This window comes from Phalangium opilio, unplaced genomic scaffold, assembly GCF_054372755.1.
Source record: "Phalangium opilio isolate 3A_F unplaced genomic scaffold, DU_Popi_V2 ptg000042l_1, whole genome shotgun sequence".
NCBI classification, from domain to species: Eukaryota; Metazoa; Arthropoda; class Arachnida; order Opiliones; family Phalangiidae; genus Phalangium; species Phalangium opilio.
The window spans coordinates 4,643,778-4,663,711 of NW_028324166.1; the positions used below are offsets into that span (position 1 = coordinate 4,643,778).

Genomic DNA, 19,934 nt, shown 5'->3' on the forward strand with positions numbered 1-19,934 from the left:
CCATTTCCATTCACTATTGCCTCTTATAAGGTTTAGAATGTATTAGACCATGTCTTAGCCACTAGCTTTCCACTCTGATCGCCATCATTTTGTCACAAAGGTAAGAAATCATCTTAAACCACGCCCCCTCACGTAAAGCAGTGATTCTCTCTCAAAGTAGAAACTAGAATTCAATAGTGTGCAAGATTTCTTTAAAATCTCGGAAAGAGGCGCTGTAAAAGGCTTAGTACAGACTAAACAGGAAGATGGACTGCAAAACCGAGTAAAGTCAATTCTCGCTTGTCGTTCTCGAACTAGCTCGAGCTGTAAGTCTCCAGCATTACGAAGTATAGGTAGTGTCCTACTTATGGAACATATCAATGAAAAATTGATATTTCACATTACATTCACTTTTGTTGTCACAGCTTGTCTTGCATTACAGCTTCGGTTCTTTAGTACAGTCTCATGACGTCACTACTCACGTAAAAAGATCTAGAAACATATACACACACTAATCATGAAATTAGTAATATATAGTAACATTCAATTTTAATGGTTTATTACTAGTTATACAATTAGTTTTAACAATGTGCATTTAGTCAAAAATATGCAACAACACAGTTTTTCATTATATAATAGAATAACGCTCGCGCACTTGATAAAATAGAGAACTTAAGGCGTATGAATATGCAAACTAATCTTTAGAGAAAGGATGTAGTGTTTATCAAGTGCGTTAGCATATGAGTATAGTAAAAAGCCTACACCAGTGTTGAGTATTAACTATATTAGCGTGTGACTTCACTTGTACCAGAGAAAATTGTTTCTGGTTTAAAGCAAATGCCGGCTCTGTGGTGTCCATAACTTGCTGGGTTATCTTCTACACACCTCGTCAAAGGCAGGAGCCAATCAGAACTCGTTAATGTCTAGTCGAGGGCGGAGCTAAAACTAGCCTTTGCTAAGCTTAGCGGGCCAGTGAACTCCGCCCCCAGACTATAGGAGCATCTAGTGGCATTTGTTTAAACTAAACCGCAGCCGAGACTTGCTTTAAATACGGTAAGAATTATATTAACAACGCCATCTAGTGTTATTTCATTCGCGAGTTTTTTCCCAAAAGCTATTACAGTTATTTAAATTTCAATACTTATCATTTTAAGTTAGAGAAAGTCGCAAAAATTTAAAATGGAAAAAATGTAAAAGTTATCGATTGTCGTATCTTATTTTTTAGGCCTAACTAATTCAAAATTGTAAAGATTTTTATGCATAGTTTATATTTTTAAGAGTCAAGCTGACAGAGTACTATAATTCGTTCATCATAAAATCTCTATATGAAGATTATACAAAATTTACAATAGATATTATATTAAGGCTTAAATATTTACAAGAATCGTATTTAAAACATCTTTAATGGTTACTTTGATCGAAAAATACGAGAAATTTAGTTTCAGTGGAAGTGGGATAATATAGCGTGTCTGAAATGTGTGAAATTTTGAGTGTATTTAAAGTTCAGTGAATTGCTGAATTTCAAGTTGTGGAATGAACGTAACCCATAGTGTGCCCCATATATTGCGCAAAATCATTACTTCTTTAGGACTATAGAACATTTTCTATTTTATCAGAAAGATTATTTGAAATAATATATATTTCAAACTGGAATCATATACCTATCTACAATATTATAGTAGATAAAGAACCCTAAGCGTTCGGCCTCTTCGTGAAGCAGACGACGTTTTGTGTCAATTGTGGCCAATTAGAGTTCGCACACAACATTACGTCATCTGTTTTATAGAAAGGCCTACGGCATAGGGTCCCGTAAGAAAGGACGCTAAGCGTTCGGCCTCTTCGTGAAGCAGACGACGCTTTGTGTCAATTGTGGCCAATTAGAGTTCGCACACCACATTACGTCATCTGTTTTATAGAAAGGCCTAACGCATAGGGTCCCGCAAGGAAAACTTAACTGCTCATATCTTCTTTAACGTTGTTGATGGATACATGATTAAAATATAATTATTTTAGACTTCTCCTTTCATTTTAAGCTAGTTACACTCGCTTCAGTTGTGTTGGACAATTTTGTACATACATTTTCATACAAAGTTCGAGGACTTATGAACAGGTTTGTAGCTTTCCACTCGCAAACCTGTCATGTATGCAAGTGTGCGTATTAAATCTGAAAAAACTCGCCAGCAAAAACGCTCTCAGCAATGGGCTTTAAAGTGACTGTGATTTATAAATGCATGCATAAATCCCGCCCACAAATGTCTCCTGCTTTTGCCAAGACAAAACTGGAGTTCCTAAGGAAAGCCATCTTGTAGGTGATCAATGGAGGCACGACATGCTTTCAATTTTAAACTAAAAAGTTTTCTATACTTTGCAAGTCCTTTTAAAATGTTCTAATTTGCATTCATGACCCTTGCTCTTTTACTTTGCATAGTCATTTGGGTCTCAAATGTGAAAAAATTCATATTAGCTTTATTGAGGTGACATCTAGCGGAGGAAATATGTCTAATTTTGTAATATTTTCTTGCATTACAGCAAGACTCATTCAACTTTGCAACTTGGTTTTGTTGGTTCATAAAACAATTTTAATTTAAAATAAAATAAAAAGGTTTTCTAAAGCTTTCGAAAACTAATAAAAGATGGCGCCACATTTAACTAAATATTAAAATGCAGGTAACCTAGCTTGAATTTTTCCCAGCGATCTGGTATATAACAGCGGACCCAGCCTAAATATAGGCACACTACTAAAAATAGGAGGCCAAAAACTGGTCGTGAAAGGGTGGGACTCAAATGTGAAAAAATTCATATTAGCTTTATTTAGGTGACATCTAGCGTAGGAAATTTTTCAATTTTGAAATATTTTCTTGCATCATAGTACGACTCATTCCCATTTGCAACTTGGCTTTGTTGGTTCATAAAACAATTTTAATTTAAAATTAAAAAAAAAAGGTTTTTAAAAGCTTTCGAAAATTAATAAAAGATGGCGCCACAATTAACTAAATATTAAAATGCAGGTAACCTTAAATTTTTCCCAGCGATCTGGTATATAACAGTGGACCAAGCCTAGATATAGACACACTAATGCACTTACTGTAGTTGTAATATCTATATGAACTAGCTTTGGACACCTTTAATGAATAACATATCATGACTAAGTAACTAGTGGCTATTTTATGTATTTACGCAGCAACTCTTTGGTTTAAAACTTGTATTTTGCGTTTATAAACATATTTAGTTTACAGAAGTGACTTAATTTTGTAATACACATATTTAACCTTTGATAACGTCGTAGTGCATCGTTTTTGGAAACAACAATGAATATAAACACTAAATATGTGATATTATCACAGCTTAGATGTATAAAAATTCTCGAATATTAGTTAACGCAGCTAGCCAAGCGCGGCAAATAGAGTAATGATAATTATTGACCTCCGAAACGAAGCTACGATAGTAAAAACTTCCACCAAAGATATATATTAACACATTGAAAAGAGAGATAGCACCTTAAAATATTGGCATTAAGATTAAAAAGCCCTATAGCTAAAACTACCGCTATTTAAGATTTAAGAAAAAATTTTATATTGGCACTTTTTTCCATAGGCGCATTTGTGAATTCCAATTTCAAGGGGTACATAGGTAATTATGCTACAGTTTACTTTATTCGAAGACTGAAGTTGTATGAAATGGAATGGAATGCCTTAGTCGAAGGAAATTCAAACAAAGGGTTAATTCTTTGATTCGTTTGAAGTTAAGAATTAATTAGTATAGAGTCGGATTTAATTTATAATTCAGTAACTGCCAAGAGTTAATTTTGTAGTTATAGGGATGCGACAAAGTGGGCAAAGATCTAAGCCCCCGGCGCAATTGTAGCACGAACAAACATGGCCGCAAGGCAAAAATACAATAGCACTCTGAAAAAGAAAATTTATAAATTAATTTAATGTTAATTAATTTACCTCGTTTATTTTGTAGGTCTAAAGAGGGCTGTATTTCCGTGGTTTTTTTTTGCTTTTTAAAGGCTTTGTATTTCCGTGGTTTTTTTTTTGCTTTTTAAAGGCTTTTTCAGACGATCCAACTTTTTGACTCAGCTTGATGGGTCAACTTGAGTTGAATCAACTAGTTGGATGGTGTGAATAGAGTGCTGTCAGAAGCGCCGGTGTGACGTCACCCATGCGGTTTTCCCATAAAGAAAAACCGGTAACTGTCATGGCCGCCCATTGCTAAAGGCAGACTCGTGACGTTTAACTTTGGATCTGACGTCACAACTGACAGCACTCTATAGACGCTGGATGAGTTGAGCCACCAATCAAGTTAGCTAGGAAAAATTGGATCAGTGATCCAATTTTTGCTGACTCAACTTTTTTTTAATTTCATTTCTTCAACCAATCAAAATGATTTACAAAAAAGCCTTTTTCGCGGGTTATTTCGTAAGTGCCAAGGTAGGTGGCGCTTAAAAAGTTCCATTTGGCGGTAAAAGTTTAGTCGTGTGAATAGGAAGGATTTATTTCACTTTTCCCTTCAAAAGTTGGGCAAGTTGATACAACATTTTGACCCATCGAGCCGAGTCAAAAAGTTCGATCATCTGAAAGAGCCTTAATAGTTGGCCTATTTTAGTGATAATTAACAGTGTGTAAGTCCTGATTTATAGGATTTGAAGCTAAGTACTGGTCTTGCCGAATCTTTGAGCACAATTTTCCGGGACATAAGAGTTAATAAGAGTCTCTAATGTATGGTTTTGAGCACAATTAGAGTTCTTAAGACTAATAAAACGCGTATTGCGCATAATAACTAAAAATATATCTTAGCCTTTGGTTTCATTTAGTACTTAACGCTTGCACTAATTAGTGACAACGCAGTCAGTGTAGGCCATAGCTGATTTAATTTGGCTCTTTGCCAAGAAGTAGACTTGCTCAAAAAAACTTTAATTCGGGGAAAAATATTTTTACTCATTCAGTCCCAAGACTCCAATAGGTCTTTCTAAGGTCCAATACAAGTAAGCCTTGACGGAGGACTTGGGTTTCAAGTCCGGTTTAATTTCAAGTAGCCTAAATAACTTATTATAAGGCTCCCCCTACTGTTTTAACTGTTTAATTTGATGATTGCTAAAGGTGGTTTTAAAATTGTACATTTCTATAATGTGCAATAAAACAGACTTACCTCTTTATCCAAGCAAACCACACACTCAGTTTGATGCCATATTTTAATGTCAGATGACAAGGCAAAGTCCTTGCTTTCTATAATAGGTGTTCGGTCTGGAGCAGAGGGTGAAATGTCCGGCGAAGGGGCTGTTGGTTTCACAGGAGAATCCTTTGGAGACCTACAGAAGACAATGGAGCGAAAGTTTTAATAATAATTAACCTAAGCTCTGACTACGAAGGGATACGTCCACACTAAGCCTGTGGCTTATTTACAGGGAGGTCACGTTACAATGCATAAGAGAAACCTAAGAGGTGGCTACCTGACATATCCCTATACTAACTATTGCTCTTAAAGCAATTGTCGGCTGCTGTGGTACCCCTAACATTCTGGCTTATATCCTACACATAAATTTTACCTTGCCAAAGGCAGGAACCAATAAGAATTCGTTAATGTCGAGGGCGGAGCTAAAACTAGCCTTTGCTAAGCTAAGAGGGCTAGTCAATACCACCACTCGAGACTTAAGCTACGACACCCCACCTTAGGGATTGCTGCATTTAAAGAAACTGTATGGCTAACTTAATTTCGATTATAATAAGGTTTCGGTAATTATTTTGGTTATTTAAAATATTTCAAAACTAGTACTACTTACAGATTACAAGCGCAACTCTCTTCTTCTGGACTTTGGTTTCTTAGGACCTCTTTGACAGCACTCAGGATAGCTCTTTGCATACCTCGATGTGTAACTCCCAACTATAAAAAAACAAAATACACCAAAATTAAGAGTAAATTCATACTAGTTTTATGGAGGCGACATCTAGGGGAGAATATTCACTAAGAATTTCACATTATTCTCATGCAAAATCGTTATTACGGAGCACTTATAGCAGATGCAAGATAGCTCGTGAATTTTATCATCGTGTGGTTGATAAATGCAATTTGTATAAATTTAATTTAATGCATTTAAACTCTCAAATCAAAATAATTTACGATACTACAAAAAAAAAAGAAAGGTTTTTCTGACAGGGTTCATACAACTTTTGGAAAACAAATTTCCCTGAGATTTCCATCCAGGTTTTTTCCCCATATACTTCCCTGAGTTTTCCAGGTTTTTCCCGTATATGGAGTATCCTATGGAGCAAATGTTAACGAAGGCGGGGGGAGGGGACAAATAGGACTATTACATAATCAAAAGACATCCCCGTATCTCTAATATAACCAGAGTTATGAGCCTCCAAAGTATAGTCAGATGTTAATCCTATGGAGGGGATGATCACGAACATTTTGCTTAATTACTCGGCCCCTGTTTGTCGTAGCCGTATGTTTTTAGTATGGTTGGATGGGGGATAAATTGGACTATAACATATTCAAAGGACATCCCCGTATATCTAGTAGAACCAGAGTTATGAGCCTCCAAAGTATAGTCAGATGTTAATCCTATGGAGGGGGTATGTTTACGAACATTTTGCTTAATTACTCGGCCCCTGTTTGTCGTAGCCGTATGTTTTTAGTATGGTTGGATGGGGGATAAATTGGACTATATCATAATCAAAGGGCATCCCCGTATCTCTAGTAGAACCAGAGTTATGAGCCTCCAAAGTTTAGTGTAATGTTAATCCTATGGAGGGTATATTAGTGAACATTTTGCTAAATTACTGGGCCCCTGTTTGTCATAGCCGTATGTTTTTAGTATGGTTGGATGGGGGACAAATCGGACTATAACATACTCAAAGGACATCCCCGTATCTCTAGTAGAAACAGAGTTACGAGCCTGCAAAGTCGGGTCTAATGCAATTCCTATGGAGGGGTTTGTTTCTTTACGTTTTGCTTAAGTACTCGGCCCCTGTTTCTCGTAGCCCAAAGGCTTTAGTATGGTTAGATGGGGGACAAATTGGACTATAACATACTTAAAGGACATCCCCGTATCTCTAGTAGAAACAGAGTTACGAGGCTGCAAAGTTGGGTCTATTGCAATTCCTATGGAGGGGTTGTTTGTTTACGTTTTGCTTAATTACTCGGCCCCTGTTTGTCTTAGCCGTATGTTTTTAGTATGGTTGGATGGGGGATAAATTGGACTATAACATACTCAAAGGACATCCCTGTATCTTTAGTAGAACCAGAGTTATGAGCCTCCAAAGTATAGTGTAATGTTAATCCTATAGAGGGTATGTTTACGAACATTTTACTTAATTACTTGGCCCCTGTTTGTCTTAGCCGTATGTTTTTAGTATGGTTGGATGGGGGATAAATTGGACTATAACATACTCAAAGGTCATCCCCTTATCTCTAGTAGAACCAGAGTTATGAGCCTCCAAAGTATAGTCTAATGTTAATCCTATGGAGGGTATGTTTATGAACATTTTGCTTAATTACTCGGCCCCTGTTTGACGCAAATTTCCCCGATTTCCCTGAAATTTACTAAAAGTCCAAAATTTCCCTGACTTCCCTGAATTTTACTAAAAATCCGAAATTTCCCTGACTTCCCTGAATTTTACTAAAAATCCGAAATTTCCCTGACTTCCCTGAATTTTACTAAAAATCCGAAATTTCCCTGACTTCCCTGAATTTTACTAAAAATCCGAAATTTCCCTGATTTCCCTGAATTTTACTAAAAATCCGAAATTTCCCTGATTTCCCTGAATTTTACTAAAAAATCCGAAATTTCCCTGATTTCCCTGAATTTTACTAAAAAATCCGAAATTTCCCTGATTTCCCTGAATTTTACTAAAAATCCGAAATTTCCCTGAGTTTTCCCTGAATTTTACTAAAAATCCGAAATTTCCCTGAGTTTTCCCTGAATTTTACTAAAAATCCGAAATTTCCCTGATTTCCCTGAATTTTACTAAAAATCCGAAATTTCCCTGATTTCCCTGAATTTTACTAAAAAATCCGAAATTTCCCTGATTTCCCTGAATTTTACTAAAAATCCGAAATTTCCCTGATTTCCCTGAATTTTACTAAAAATCCGAAATTTCCCTGATTTCCCTGAATTTTACTAAAAAATCCGAAATTTCCCTGATTTCCCTGAATTTTACTAAAAATTCGAAATTTCCCTGATTTCCCTGAGGTTTTTGTCAACTATTTATTTCCCTGATTTTTCCCGGTTTCCCTGGTTTGTATGAACCCTGTTTTCAGCTTACATCATGGAGTTCCTGTGTGGTCAATAAGGCCACATGATTCAAATCCAGTTGAGCCATTGCAAACTGTGTGACTAGACTTTCGGCTCCGACATCCACAAGGATTTGTTTCAACTTGGAGTCCATTGCGAGTTCCTACAATGGTAATTGAAGTATTAAGGCAATGTCCGCATTCCAATATAACGCTTAATTGATACTGACCACGTCAATTATGTCCTGTGGTTTTCTCTCCATCAATTTTTGGTATTGTATGAGCCAATAGTCTTTCATTTCTTCAGCACGTTGCTCTTCCATTTCTTTCTGCGTGTTAAATGGTAATTAAGTTAACTGAAATTAAAATCTATTAAATGTATGCGTGGTATTTAATTCTTTCTTACCAATCTCCTTTTCAATTGTTCTTCTCTGGATTCTCTTTGCGATAACAGAACAGATAACAGGTTTGCGAGAGCAGTTCTCTGTTCTACAACCATTGCCTTTAAAATAGAAATTAATATTTTTAAAGGTGTCAAAATTAATTGAGAAAATATTAATTAAATTGTGGACAATGATTTAAATATTTTGATTTATTAAAAAATATCCGTTTTTTGGATAAAATTAAAATTTGCTTATAAATCTATAATAAAAATTTGGATCGAAATTTCAAAGTCAACCGCGAGATATCAATACTTTCCACCAGAGGGCGGCACATGATGTCACCACTTGGCAGGGTGTGTCCATGGATTAACTAACGCTAGGGATTGTTCACTAACTGGGTTTCCCATGTATTTCTATCGCCAACTACATGTTCCGAATTATTCCTTGATTCCCCTCTTCATTCCCCCAATTTATTGGACCAAAACGGATGTAGATATAGCGCCACCCCTCGGCAAAATAAATCGTTTTGCCCAAATCCCAATTTAGGCAGTATTTCAATTTTGACGTCATAGACCACGTGATATTTGGTCCAATTTTCTTATAACTTCCTGTTAGGGATAGTAGATGCTGCTAGGGGGCGTTTGGAACATGCATGCGTTATCTTTTTGGGGGAACGAACTATCCCTAGCGTTAGTTAATCCATGGTGTGTCCTTTCCATTTTAATAATATTTACAATTTTTAAAACTACAAAGCTAACCTATTGACGATTAAACCCTAAACTTTATTTTCTTACACCAGAAGGCGCCACATAACGTTACCACCCAACCACTAACTTATAAGGCTCAATTTGCACATTTTCTAGTATTCTAAACTATCTAAACCTTATTGTAATATAAATTAAATTATACTATCTCTCCTTAGTCCAATCAAAACCTGGTCTACCAAATATCCTCTAAGCAACATAATGAATCATATGATTCAATATATAATAATTTAACACATGAAAAACAAAAATACCATGTTGAAGCTTGATTGAGCATCCTTTTTCCTAATCTCCGCCTCAGTGAGTTTTGTTAATTCCCATTCAATTAACTTAATCTGTCAATAAAGAAAAAACCATTATAAAAATACTAAAAATGGTTTTTAACTCAAATAACATTAGTACCTGTTGAGTTAAACTGTTGTGCTGAGAATCTCTCAGTATTTGTAAGGCCAAAAATGCTTTCCGCTGAAGCATTTCCTACAGAAATTAAAATTAAGAAATGTGTCTTACGATTCGAGTAATAATTAAAACAGATTAGTCAAAATTCTAACCTCATCTTGAAGCTGAGCCAAAAGAGCCTGCTGATCATTTTCCCTCTCAGCTAACCATTGCTTTATCTTTTTGTCAATATAAAGCGGACTTTCGTTGTTTTTGTGGCTTTGAGCTAATCTCTTCGCCTCTATATAACGTTGCTTCTCTTCAGCTGCTAACATTTCCTTCATGGATACTGTTAAATTATAGAACCATTAATTAACCTCTCAGCAAAAGGTCATAAGCTATTTTGGCCATTATATTTAAGTTCTAGACACCTATCCCTGAACCATAAGAATTGTATTGCGAGTTTTACATATAAAGCGCCTTCTATCGACCAAAATCATAATGGAATCCCACTGTATAGTTACATCATGAATTCGGCTGATATAGAAGTCACGTGACAAGTTTGAATTTATTTTCATATATCATCGATAGATGGCGCTTTTATGGTGTTACATCAGGGATTCTGCTGATATAGAAGTCACTTGACAATTTTTTTTATTTATTTCCATATACCACCGATAGATGGCGCTTTTATGGTGTTACATCAGGAATTCTGCTGATAAAGAAGTCACTTGACAATTTTTTATGTATTTCCATATATCACCGATAGATGGCGCTTTTATGGTGTTACATCGCGAATTCTGCTGATATAGAAGTCACGTGACAATTTTGAATTTATTTTCATATATCACCGTTAGATGGCGCTTTTATGGTGTTACATCGCGAATTCTGCTGATATAGAAGCCACTTGACGATTTCTAATTTATTTTCATATATCACCGATAGATGTCGCTTTTATTATGTCACGTCGCGAATTCTGCTGATATAGAAGTCATGTGACAATTTCAAATTTATAATCATGGCAGATTTCACATATGAGCGTCATCTATCGACCAGAAATGGAAGTAGACAATTTTTCTTTATTATCTAATATCACTGATAGATGGCATTTTTATGCATCTTCCCGCAATACCGTGTGTCTGCTAGTTGTCCCACCCAAAACCCATGCCGAAGCCGCGTAGCAATTTGTATCTACCATTTTAATATGCCTATCCTCTTAGGTATACCTCTAAGCAGATATTACACAATTTCTTATGAAATGAGGTATGGGACTTGAGCTTTGAAAACTATCGACACCATTGGCATAAAAAAGGGATCCGGATTCAAAATGGCAGTTCCATTATCTTGACTTACATAGAACATCTCTTTTTCTCGCTTCTTCGATTTCTTGTTGATTGAAATTGAACAATTCTTCAGTTTCTATCCTATCCCTTTCAAGAGCTTCTAACATCGCTTCGCTACTTCTGGCCTTTTCATTCATTTCAAGTAACTGAGACATGAGCTGCGAGGAATGTTCTTCAACTGTAAGTGACAATATTGTTCCTTAAATCCTTCCAAAGCTAAAATGTAAATGCTACGGAGCATTTGTAAAAACTTTCACAAGCTTACTGTTGTTTAACGTATCGAGTAATAGTTTTTTCTCTTTATCCTTCCGATCCTGCAACTGAACTATCTCCGAATGCATCCGATCCTGATCTTCTTTACACTCCTGAATCAACTTTTGTCTCCTCGTATTATTTTCCAAGCCAATCTCCAAGTGTAATTGCTCGTTACGCCTCATTGCAGCTTCCATATCAATTATTTCTTTTCTTCTACGATCCTACACCGTTTTAATAATTATAGTTATTCTAATTAAAATAAATTTAGACTCTAGCTGAATTGAAATGAAATTGTATGAAGCACAGGAAATCTACGTAGACACGAAAAACATGACAGCAGCTAGTTTTCAGTTTATGCCTTAATTGTTCTGGCATTCAAATATATCAGTCAAAGTAGTACATCAAAGTGGATAGTTCATTTAGAAAAGTGCACTATTTATCTAGTATATGTACCTTAAATGGTAGAGATGCGCCAAAAGACTGAAAAACAAAACCAACCGCGTCGATTCAGACAGCTCATTTTTAAAATGGTAGAGCGGTACTGTTTTAAAAATCTGGATTTTTTTGGCATCAACACTAAGCTAAACACATCGTTACACGATGAATGTAGTACATATTATAAAAACGTCATGAAGATATGAAATTTTAACTGTATATAATGAAATATATTTAGATCGCCCATTTTCTCCAGTAGGATACACTGCGTTATACGGGCTAAGTATTGGTTGTACAGAGCCCAAGCAGCAAAAACCAGTTTGACCGACGACAAGTCTGATCTACTGGCCCGAAAGAGCTATCCAAAATACTTCACGTCCAAGGCACTGAGTAGTGGATGAGCACTAACTTGTCGAGTGACAGGCGGAATATTTGATTAGTGTCACCAAACCAACTAAAAACCATGCAGAAAATAAATTTAGTCAGTTTAGTGACGACCATAACCTTTTCTAACTGCTGCTCGACTACTTAGTTTTGAATTGGTTTAGTGCCGCTAATCCAATATTCCGACTGTCACTCGACAAATTAGTTTGGAGTAACCTTGAAGACCGCTTCATTCTTAAGGTAATTCTTATTGACTTCTCAATGGCCTGCACATTAAAGCATAGCGAGGGTCCAGTGGATCTCCTACAAGTTGACTTTCCTCCTGAACTAACTCCGGGTTTAGCTTGGCAAAGGCTAGTGGGCGGGATTTATAAGTGCACTTATAAGTCCCGCTTACAAATGCCTTCGCCAAGCCAAAACTGGAGCTCGTTAGGAAAGTCACCTTGTAGGGGATCCACTGGACCCGCGCTTTGCTTTATAAGTATTATGGACTGACACTACGGCAACTAGATAGGGCCGATTGATCAGATTTGTAGTGGGCCCGACTGGGTTTTGCTACTGGAGATCTTATAAGAATTAAGTCATTTGAGTACCATCCCTTTCATCGCCCATATCAAAGAAAAATTCTAATTAGACTCCTTAATTGCAATACTAGATTCTTGAGACAGAAGGGTCCGTTGTGCAAACAATTAGCACCTCATTCGGAAATCTGTCCCCTTATGACTTCTCTGTTGAAAATCTAAAGGTACTGAAACCACCGAAACTGCAATGTGTCGTGCAGACGAAGCAAAACAAGAGAGAAATAGGAAAAAAATAAAAAACTCTTACATGCCTTGGAAAGCTGCAATTGCAGGAATGAATCCTGTAAAATTATAAAGTGGGAAAAGCTATTAGAGGCAAAATAAATGTGCACGAAGCGAAATATTGCCAAACAATGTGCAATTGAGATTACAAATTTGCGATAATGACGTACAGCTTATGTGAATACAAATAAAAATATGTTCTTGATAAATTGTTTTCAATATAATAGCAGGAATAAAAAACTGAAGCGACAATGGGAATCCCTTTGAACTGTCTCCACGGCTTAAGAATGAAACTTCGCGATGTGGTGGGCGTGTACTTTAGTTACTTCGCGATGTGGTGGGCGTGTACTTTAGTTACTTCGCCATGTGGTGGGCGTGTACTTTAGTTACTTCGCCATGTGGTGGGCGTGTACTTTAGTTACTTCGCCATGTGGTGGGCGTGTACTTTAGTTACTTCGCCATGTGGTGGGCGTGTACTTTAGTTACTTCGCCATGTGGTGGGCGTGTACTTTAGTTACTTCGCCATGTGGTGGGCGAGTACTTTAGTTACTTCGCCATGTGGTGGGCGTGTACTTTAGTTACTTCGCCATGTGGTGGGCGTGTACTTTAGTTACTTCGCCATGTGGTGGGCGAGTACTTTAGTTACTTCGCCATGTGGTGGGCGAGTACTTTAGTTACTTCGCCATGTGGTGGGCGAGTACTTTAGTTACTTCGCCATGTGGTGGGCGAGTACTTTAGTTACTTCGCCATGTGGTGGGCGAGTACTTTAGTTACTTCGCCATGTGGTGGGCGAGTACTTTAGTTACTTCGCCATGTGGTGGGCGAGTACTTTAGTTACTTCGCCATGTGGTGGGCGAGTACTTTAGTTACTTCGCCATGTGGTGGGCGAGTACTTTAGTTACTTCGCCATGTGGTGGGCGTGTACTTTAGTTACTTCGCCATGTGGTGGGCGTGTACTTTAGTTACTTCGCCATGTGGTGGGCGTGTACTTTAGTTACTTCGCCATGTGGTGGGCGTGTACTTTAGTTACTTCGCCATGTGGTGGGCGTGTACTTTAGTTACTTCGCCATGTGGTGGGCGTGTACTTTAGTTACTTCGCCATGTGGTGGGCGTGTACTTTAGTTACTTCGCCATGTGGTGGGCGTGTACTTTAGTTACTTCGCCATGTGGTGGGCGTGTACTTTAGTTACTTCGCCATGTGGGGGACGTGTACTTTAGTTACTTCGCCATGTGGTTGGTGGGCGTGTACTTTAGTTACTTCGCGATGAGGTGGGCGTGTACTTTAGTTACATCGCGATGTGGGGGACGTGTACTTTAGTAACTTCGCGCTGATTACGCAATGTGGAAGTTTACTCCAGTAAGCTCGCCATGTTTGTGACTGGCCACGTCAATGATACAAGACCTTATCACACCATGGTACCATATTAAAGAGGCTGACCGACCCGCTTTCCTTTTTTACCAACCAGCTATGTTGAGCTCCATGAGGAAGATGGCCTTTTGCAAATCGGACAGACCACCCCCTTTAATTCCCATTGCCGCTTCAAGATTACAAGATAGCGCCACTAATGAGAGTAAACCTTGTAATGGAGTGGAAGCTTTGACCAAAATACTAGAAAGGTTTTGCCAGCGTCTTTCCTCTCCACCTTGGAAACCGAGCTTTGGTTCCTTCTAGGTTTAATCTCTTTGAGGCCAAAAATAAGCTTGATTTCATTTTAAACATCCATTCTTGATCTCACAATAAAACCTGTCACTTCTAATCAATCAATTAACTTTATAAAGCTGTCGTTTTTGAGAACAACAATTGATGTATTAAAGATTCAATTAACGATATATTTTTGTTGATTGCCTTGCTATAGCTTGGTTTTTCCAGGGAATGGGTTCAGGGTCATAAATCTGATTGACTGCTTTAAGGTGACCTCAAACTTAGAGAAAATTAAGAGAAAGGATGAAGGTTTAAAATGACACCAGCTGAGTGGCACTATCATGGATAAAGAATGCGCGTTAGGAAATTTGATTTCACGCTACAGGATAGGCAACTCCCTATCTCGGACGGCAGCTTATTCTGTATTTACTCTGTTACAACATCGGTTGTCAGCACGCGCAAAGCAGGGTCTCTATGTAAAGTAGCTTTGTACGTGCCGTCAAGAGACCTAAAAACTTCAGGATCTTCAGGATTTAAAATATCCGCAAGTTTTTTAGCTCGAGTGCACGGATCTCTAGGCCTTAGTTTCAAATACGTGTGAAATTGCCTACAGCCTACCTACTACACGTATTTGAAACTAAGGCCTAGAGGTCCGTGCACTCGAGCTAAAAAAAACTCGCGGATATTTTAAATCCTGAAGATCCTGAAGTTTTTTGTCTCTTGACAGCACGCACAAAGCTACGATACATAGAGACCTAGCTTTGCGCGTGCTGACAACCGATGTTGTAACAGAGTATATACAGAATAAGCTGTCGTCCGAGATAGGGAGTTGCCTATCCTGTAGAGTGAAAACAAATTTCCTCACGCGCATTCTTTATCCATGGCAATATGATCATTTCGGCAATTTAAGCAGACTTATTTTTAAAATTTCTGCATTGTTAAATCTTAAACTTTTTTTTTGTAGTGAATTGTGAACACAAAATAAAGGTAATGTTCAACATAACGAACAAAGCGTGACATGTTCTTCACACATCTATAAATTTTAAACTTTCTGGTATCTATGCTCCACAAAACTAATTCGTAAACTACTTAAATACTATTAGCTAACGCTGATTCACATACACTTATCTGTTAGAATAATATAAAGATTAATTTAGTCTAATTAATTTAATTGAATTAATATTAAAATATTATATACAGGCGGTCCAGGAGTAGAGGGAGATGCGTCCGAAAAGGATAAACTAGAGACGGATGCTCCCCTCGAGGACGAACTCAAGGTGTCCACTGATGAAGGCTGATAATCAATTTCACATTCTATTTCAAATAGAAAAGTAACAATTAAAATAATTTTAACAAATTTAAAATAATGGTTCGAGGGATTTTCCATCACGTGATACAAAGGGGGGGGGAACTTACCTTTGCATAAAAACTTCATAATATTAACTGTTCCGTCTTTACAGATGTCTGTAATGATGTTAAAATGAGTATGTAAACCACAGTCGAGACTTAATTGCATTAAGAAATAATTTCAATTTCTATAAATATATTTTAAAACTAGTCCTCGGGACCAGTGACACCCTCTAGTGTCCAAAATAATAAAGTGGTCTATGGACTTGTTGCCCCTTAGTTTTCTTATAGATTTGCAATTAATAAACTGGTCCCAACACTCAATAACCCCCACTATTTGAATTTAAAAACTGGTCCAATCAACCAGAGGAAGTGTGCTATTTCCCTTTAAAAACTGGTCCAATCAACCAGAGGAAGTGTGCTATTTCCCTTTAAAAACTGGTCCAATCAGAGGAAGTGTACTATTTCCCTTTAAAAACTGGTCCAATCAGAGGAAGTGTGCTATTTCCCTTTAAAAACTGGTCCAACCAACCAGAGGAAGTGTGCTATTTCCCTTTAAAAACCAGTCCCACCAGAGGAAGTGTGCTATTTCCCTTTAAAAACTGGTCCAACCAGAGGAAGTGTGCAATTTTCCAGACTGATCCCAGCATTGAATTCTATTGATGTTCTTATACAAACATCAATGTGTTCTAGTAGTTAGTTAATTAATTAATTACCTGATGGGGGATAGGTGACGTTATCACAATCAATTGTGAGAGAATAGAGTGATGTTAAGAGGCAAAGATTTCGAGGTAATTTGTTGAGAGATGGGTTGTTGCATAAATTTAATACTTGTAAAGAAGGCAAATGGCACACACACTCCTGTATTTGCGTTAAACAGTTGTCTAGAATAAATAAACGCCTTAAAATAAATGCAATCAGAAGAAATTTAACTAAAGCGTGACTTCTTTGGCGCCCCTAGTTAACATGATGGCTACACACTCTGCCAAACTAATGCAGAAATACATTTATATTTTAAATGTATTTTAATTAACCCTAGTTGATAGCAAAACTAATTGCTAATCCTGTTATAAAAGTGATTCACCGTAATGTGAACAGTTAAAAACAATTTATTAATTCACTCATTCATTCACAGGAATCAATCCACTTTATTCCCGATGCGAGGGCCAAGGCCTAATGCGCCATTTTTAACTGACAATTATGGGTCAAAATGATGCGTCATCTGCTTCACAAATTCACAATATGAAAGCTCCAAACTACAAGTAGACTTATGAACTCCAGTTTTGGCTTGGTGAAGGCAGGAAGCATTTGTGGGCGGGCTGTATACCACGCCCACTAGCCTTCGCCAAGCCAACCCGGAGTTTGTAAGGAAAGGCAACTTGTAGGGGAACCACAAAACCCGTGTTTTACTTTCATACTTTAGACGACACATTATTTTGACCAATATTTGTCAGTTAAAACCGACGTACTAAGCCTTGGCACACGCATCGGGAATAAGGTGGATTCAAACTCCAACACAAGACGAGGGCGGAGCTAAAACTAGCCCTTTGCCAAACAAATCTTAACCATAGGGGGCGCCAACTGGGCCACGCTTTGTTTTGAATTTTAGGATAAAAACATTTTATTACTACTAAGATCTAGATTAGTCAGTTTTAATAACTGCGATATGGCTTCAGGCAACTTTTTTAGCCGATTATTGGCAAGATTTAATACTTGAAGGCACTCTAAATGACCAATTTCTTGAGGCAACGTTGTAAATTTATTAAAACTTAAATCTAAAACCTGTAAAAATTAATGGAAGACAAACGGTATTCATTAATAAAACAGCTTATACGTGTAAAATACATAGTTTTAAACACAGAATGAGATAATACAGTGCAAAAACCCATGTTAAAATTTTGAATAAAACCTTTTTTTAAATAAAATATGAAAAGAAATCCTTTGTTATATCAATGTGCTAAACTTTGTCATGATGTGGCTTTGATGCTTTAGTTTCGGTGTTGCACTGCTTGCACATGGCACCAGGCTGGGAAATAACACACTTCCTCTGGTCCAAAACCAGTTTATTAATTGCTTGGACTAGTTTTTTAATTCAAGAAGTGGGGGTTACTCGTCCTCGGGACCAGTTTATTAATTGCAAATCTATTGGAGAGCAAAGGCTGGGACCAGTCCGGAGACCAGTAAATGATTTCAGACACTAGGGGGTCACTGGTCCAAAGGACTAGTTTAAAAAATATCCTTATTTCCCAGCCTGCATGGCACACTCTATGGAGCAATTCCCAGCCGCGAGCTGCTAATTTTCTCCGCCAGATGGCGACACCATTATGCTTATCTTTCAGACTAAACCACTTAGGAACTACTTTATGTTTTCTAATATTTTATTAACAATAAACTAATTAGGCTCAATTTTTACACATTATGAAGTAAAAACAAAGACTACATCAAAAATATAAAACAATATAAACAGCCAATAAGAGTTTGTCCATGAGGGCGGAGCTAAAACTAGCCTTTGCTAACACACAGCCCACTCGAACCACGCTCACGTACGCGTGATCAAGTTGGCTATGGCTAACCTTAGCAGAACAAGCAACTCCACTCCCCCCCCGACTATAGGGACATCTGGTGGCATTTATTTAAACAATATAAACAGCCAATAAGAGTTTGTCCATGAGGGCGGAGCTAAAACTAGCCTTTGCTAACACACAGCCCACTCGAACCACGCTCACGTACGCGTGATCAAGTTGGCTATGGCTAACCTTAGCAGAACAAGCAACTCCACTCCCCCCCGACTATAGGGACATCTGGTGGCATTTATTTAAACAATATAAACAGCCACTAAGAGTTTGTCCATGAGGGCGGAGCTAAAACTAGCCTTTGCTAACACACAGCCCACTCGAACCACGCTCACGTACGCGTGATCAAGTTGGCTATGGCTAACCTTAGCAGAACAAGCAACTCCACTCCCCCCCCCCCCCGACTATAGGGACATCTGGTGGCATTTGCTGTAAGATACGGCACATTTTGAAGTATTCAAAACTTTAACACTACTATCCCATTCATTGTTTAACAACTAAAAGGGTTCAAGTGGGGTGAACTTTACCCTCAGATAAATAAGATCCTCAAGTGATCCTCCACCTTTTAAAGATGTTAAATTGTTCTTTTGAAGAAACAATTCCTGATAAAAAAGACAAAAATAAAACACATCATAAATGCTACAAATACTTTTATCAAGACAATTTCATTTGCTAGTGAGTTTTAAATTTGACCAGTGGTCAGTTTTATAAGGCTAAAACATAATGATGTCTTACATCTTTCCTGAAAACTTTGCACATTGAAAATACACCAGGAGGCACCTGAAACAAAAATGAAAATTTTTCAATTTTGCATTTTAATTAATCTTCAAACAAATGCTAACTTCGTAAATGCCACAGTCAGAAATATCAAATATTGGTTCCGGAGTATCTTTGGCCTACAATAAAAAAAAAAAAATAATAAGTTCTAAAAATAATCAACAACACACAGGGAATAATGTGCAAAGATGAGACTTTGAGATGTATTAATAGCTTGATTCATTTCACATTATTTAAGATAATATCATCAGAAATGTCACATTATGATTATTTCCCCCAAAAAATGTTATATTAACTTCTGTTTTTAATTACTTACCAAACACATCTTATGTTCTAGTTTGGCTTTTTGCTGTGCATCTATTTTCTTAAAGAATGGCATGATTTCAAATTCATAAAGTTATTTTTATAATGTCTCAGAATCATCTGTCAAAATGAACGAAACTTTTTTGATAAGAAATTATTGAACTATAAATTGGCAATCACTTACGTAATTCCAGTCATGCAACGGTATGTTTTGACGTAAATATCATCGCCATGGGAATTAACGTCTTGACATCATCGACCGACTGGCAGAACCCAAGTGAAGTGACGTCGCGACCTTTCAGCCACTATAGTACTAGTACAGTTTTCGTT

General features: G+C 37.2%; 1 protein-coding gene across 3 annotated transcripts; it reads right to left on the bottom strand.

Annotated features, from left to right (window-relative positions):
• Positions 1-509: 509 nt before the first annotated feature.
• On the bottom strand, positions 510-19,931 carry LOC149678561 (E3 ubiquitin-protein ligase LRSAM1-like). Of its 3 annotated transcripts, XM_089836501.1 has the most exons (22): positions 19,789-19,931; positions 19,618-19,724; positions 19,367-19,420; positions 19,260-19,304; positions 19,052-19,126; positions 17,580-17,733; positions 16,668-16,835; positions 16,021-16,068; positions 15,803-15,918; positions 12,992-13,021; positions 11,794-11,820; positions 11,351-11,561; positions 11,096-11,263; positions 9,916-10,091; positions 9,767-9,841; positions 9,619-9,699; positions 8,624-8,719; positions 8,448-8,546; positions 8,250-8,381; positions 5,762-5,862; positions 5,131-5,290; positions 510-3,884 (listed from the first exon to the last, which is right to left on the bottom strand). In XM_089836501.1, the coding sequence occupies exons 2-22, from the start codon at positions 19,678-19,680 to the stop codon at positions 3,762-3,764; spliced, it is 2,202 nt and encodes a 733-aa protein (XP_089692627.1). In that variant the 5' UTR covers positions 19,681-19,724; positions 19,789-19,931; the 3' UTR covers positions 510-3,761. The 3 variants fall into 3 exon arrangements, with proteins under 3 accessions (XP_089692627.1, XP_089692628.1, XP_089692629.1); XM_089836502.1 differs by lacking the exon at positions 11,794-11,820; XM_089836503.1 differs by lacking the exons at positions 11,794-11,820; positions 12,992-13,021.
• Between the last annotated feature and the right edge of the window lie 3 nt (positions 19,932-19,934).

Excerpts from the sequence above, each read along its gene's own strand:
- LOC149678561 (XM_089836501.1), bottom strand. The coding sequence starts at position 19,680 with ATGCCATTCTTTAAGAAAATAGATGCACAGCAAAAAGCCAAACTAGAA. Across the intron at positions 8,720-9,618 it reads CTCAATCAAGCTTCAACATG|GCAATGGTTGTAGAACAGAG; the intron begins GTATTTTTGTTT and ends TCTATTTTAAAG. Across the intron at positions 5,863-8,249 it reads CCACACAGGAACTCCATGAT|TTGGGAGTTACACATCGAGG; the intron begins GTAAGCTGAAAA and ends GTTTTTTTATAG.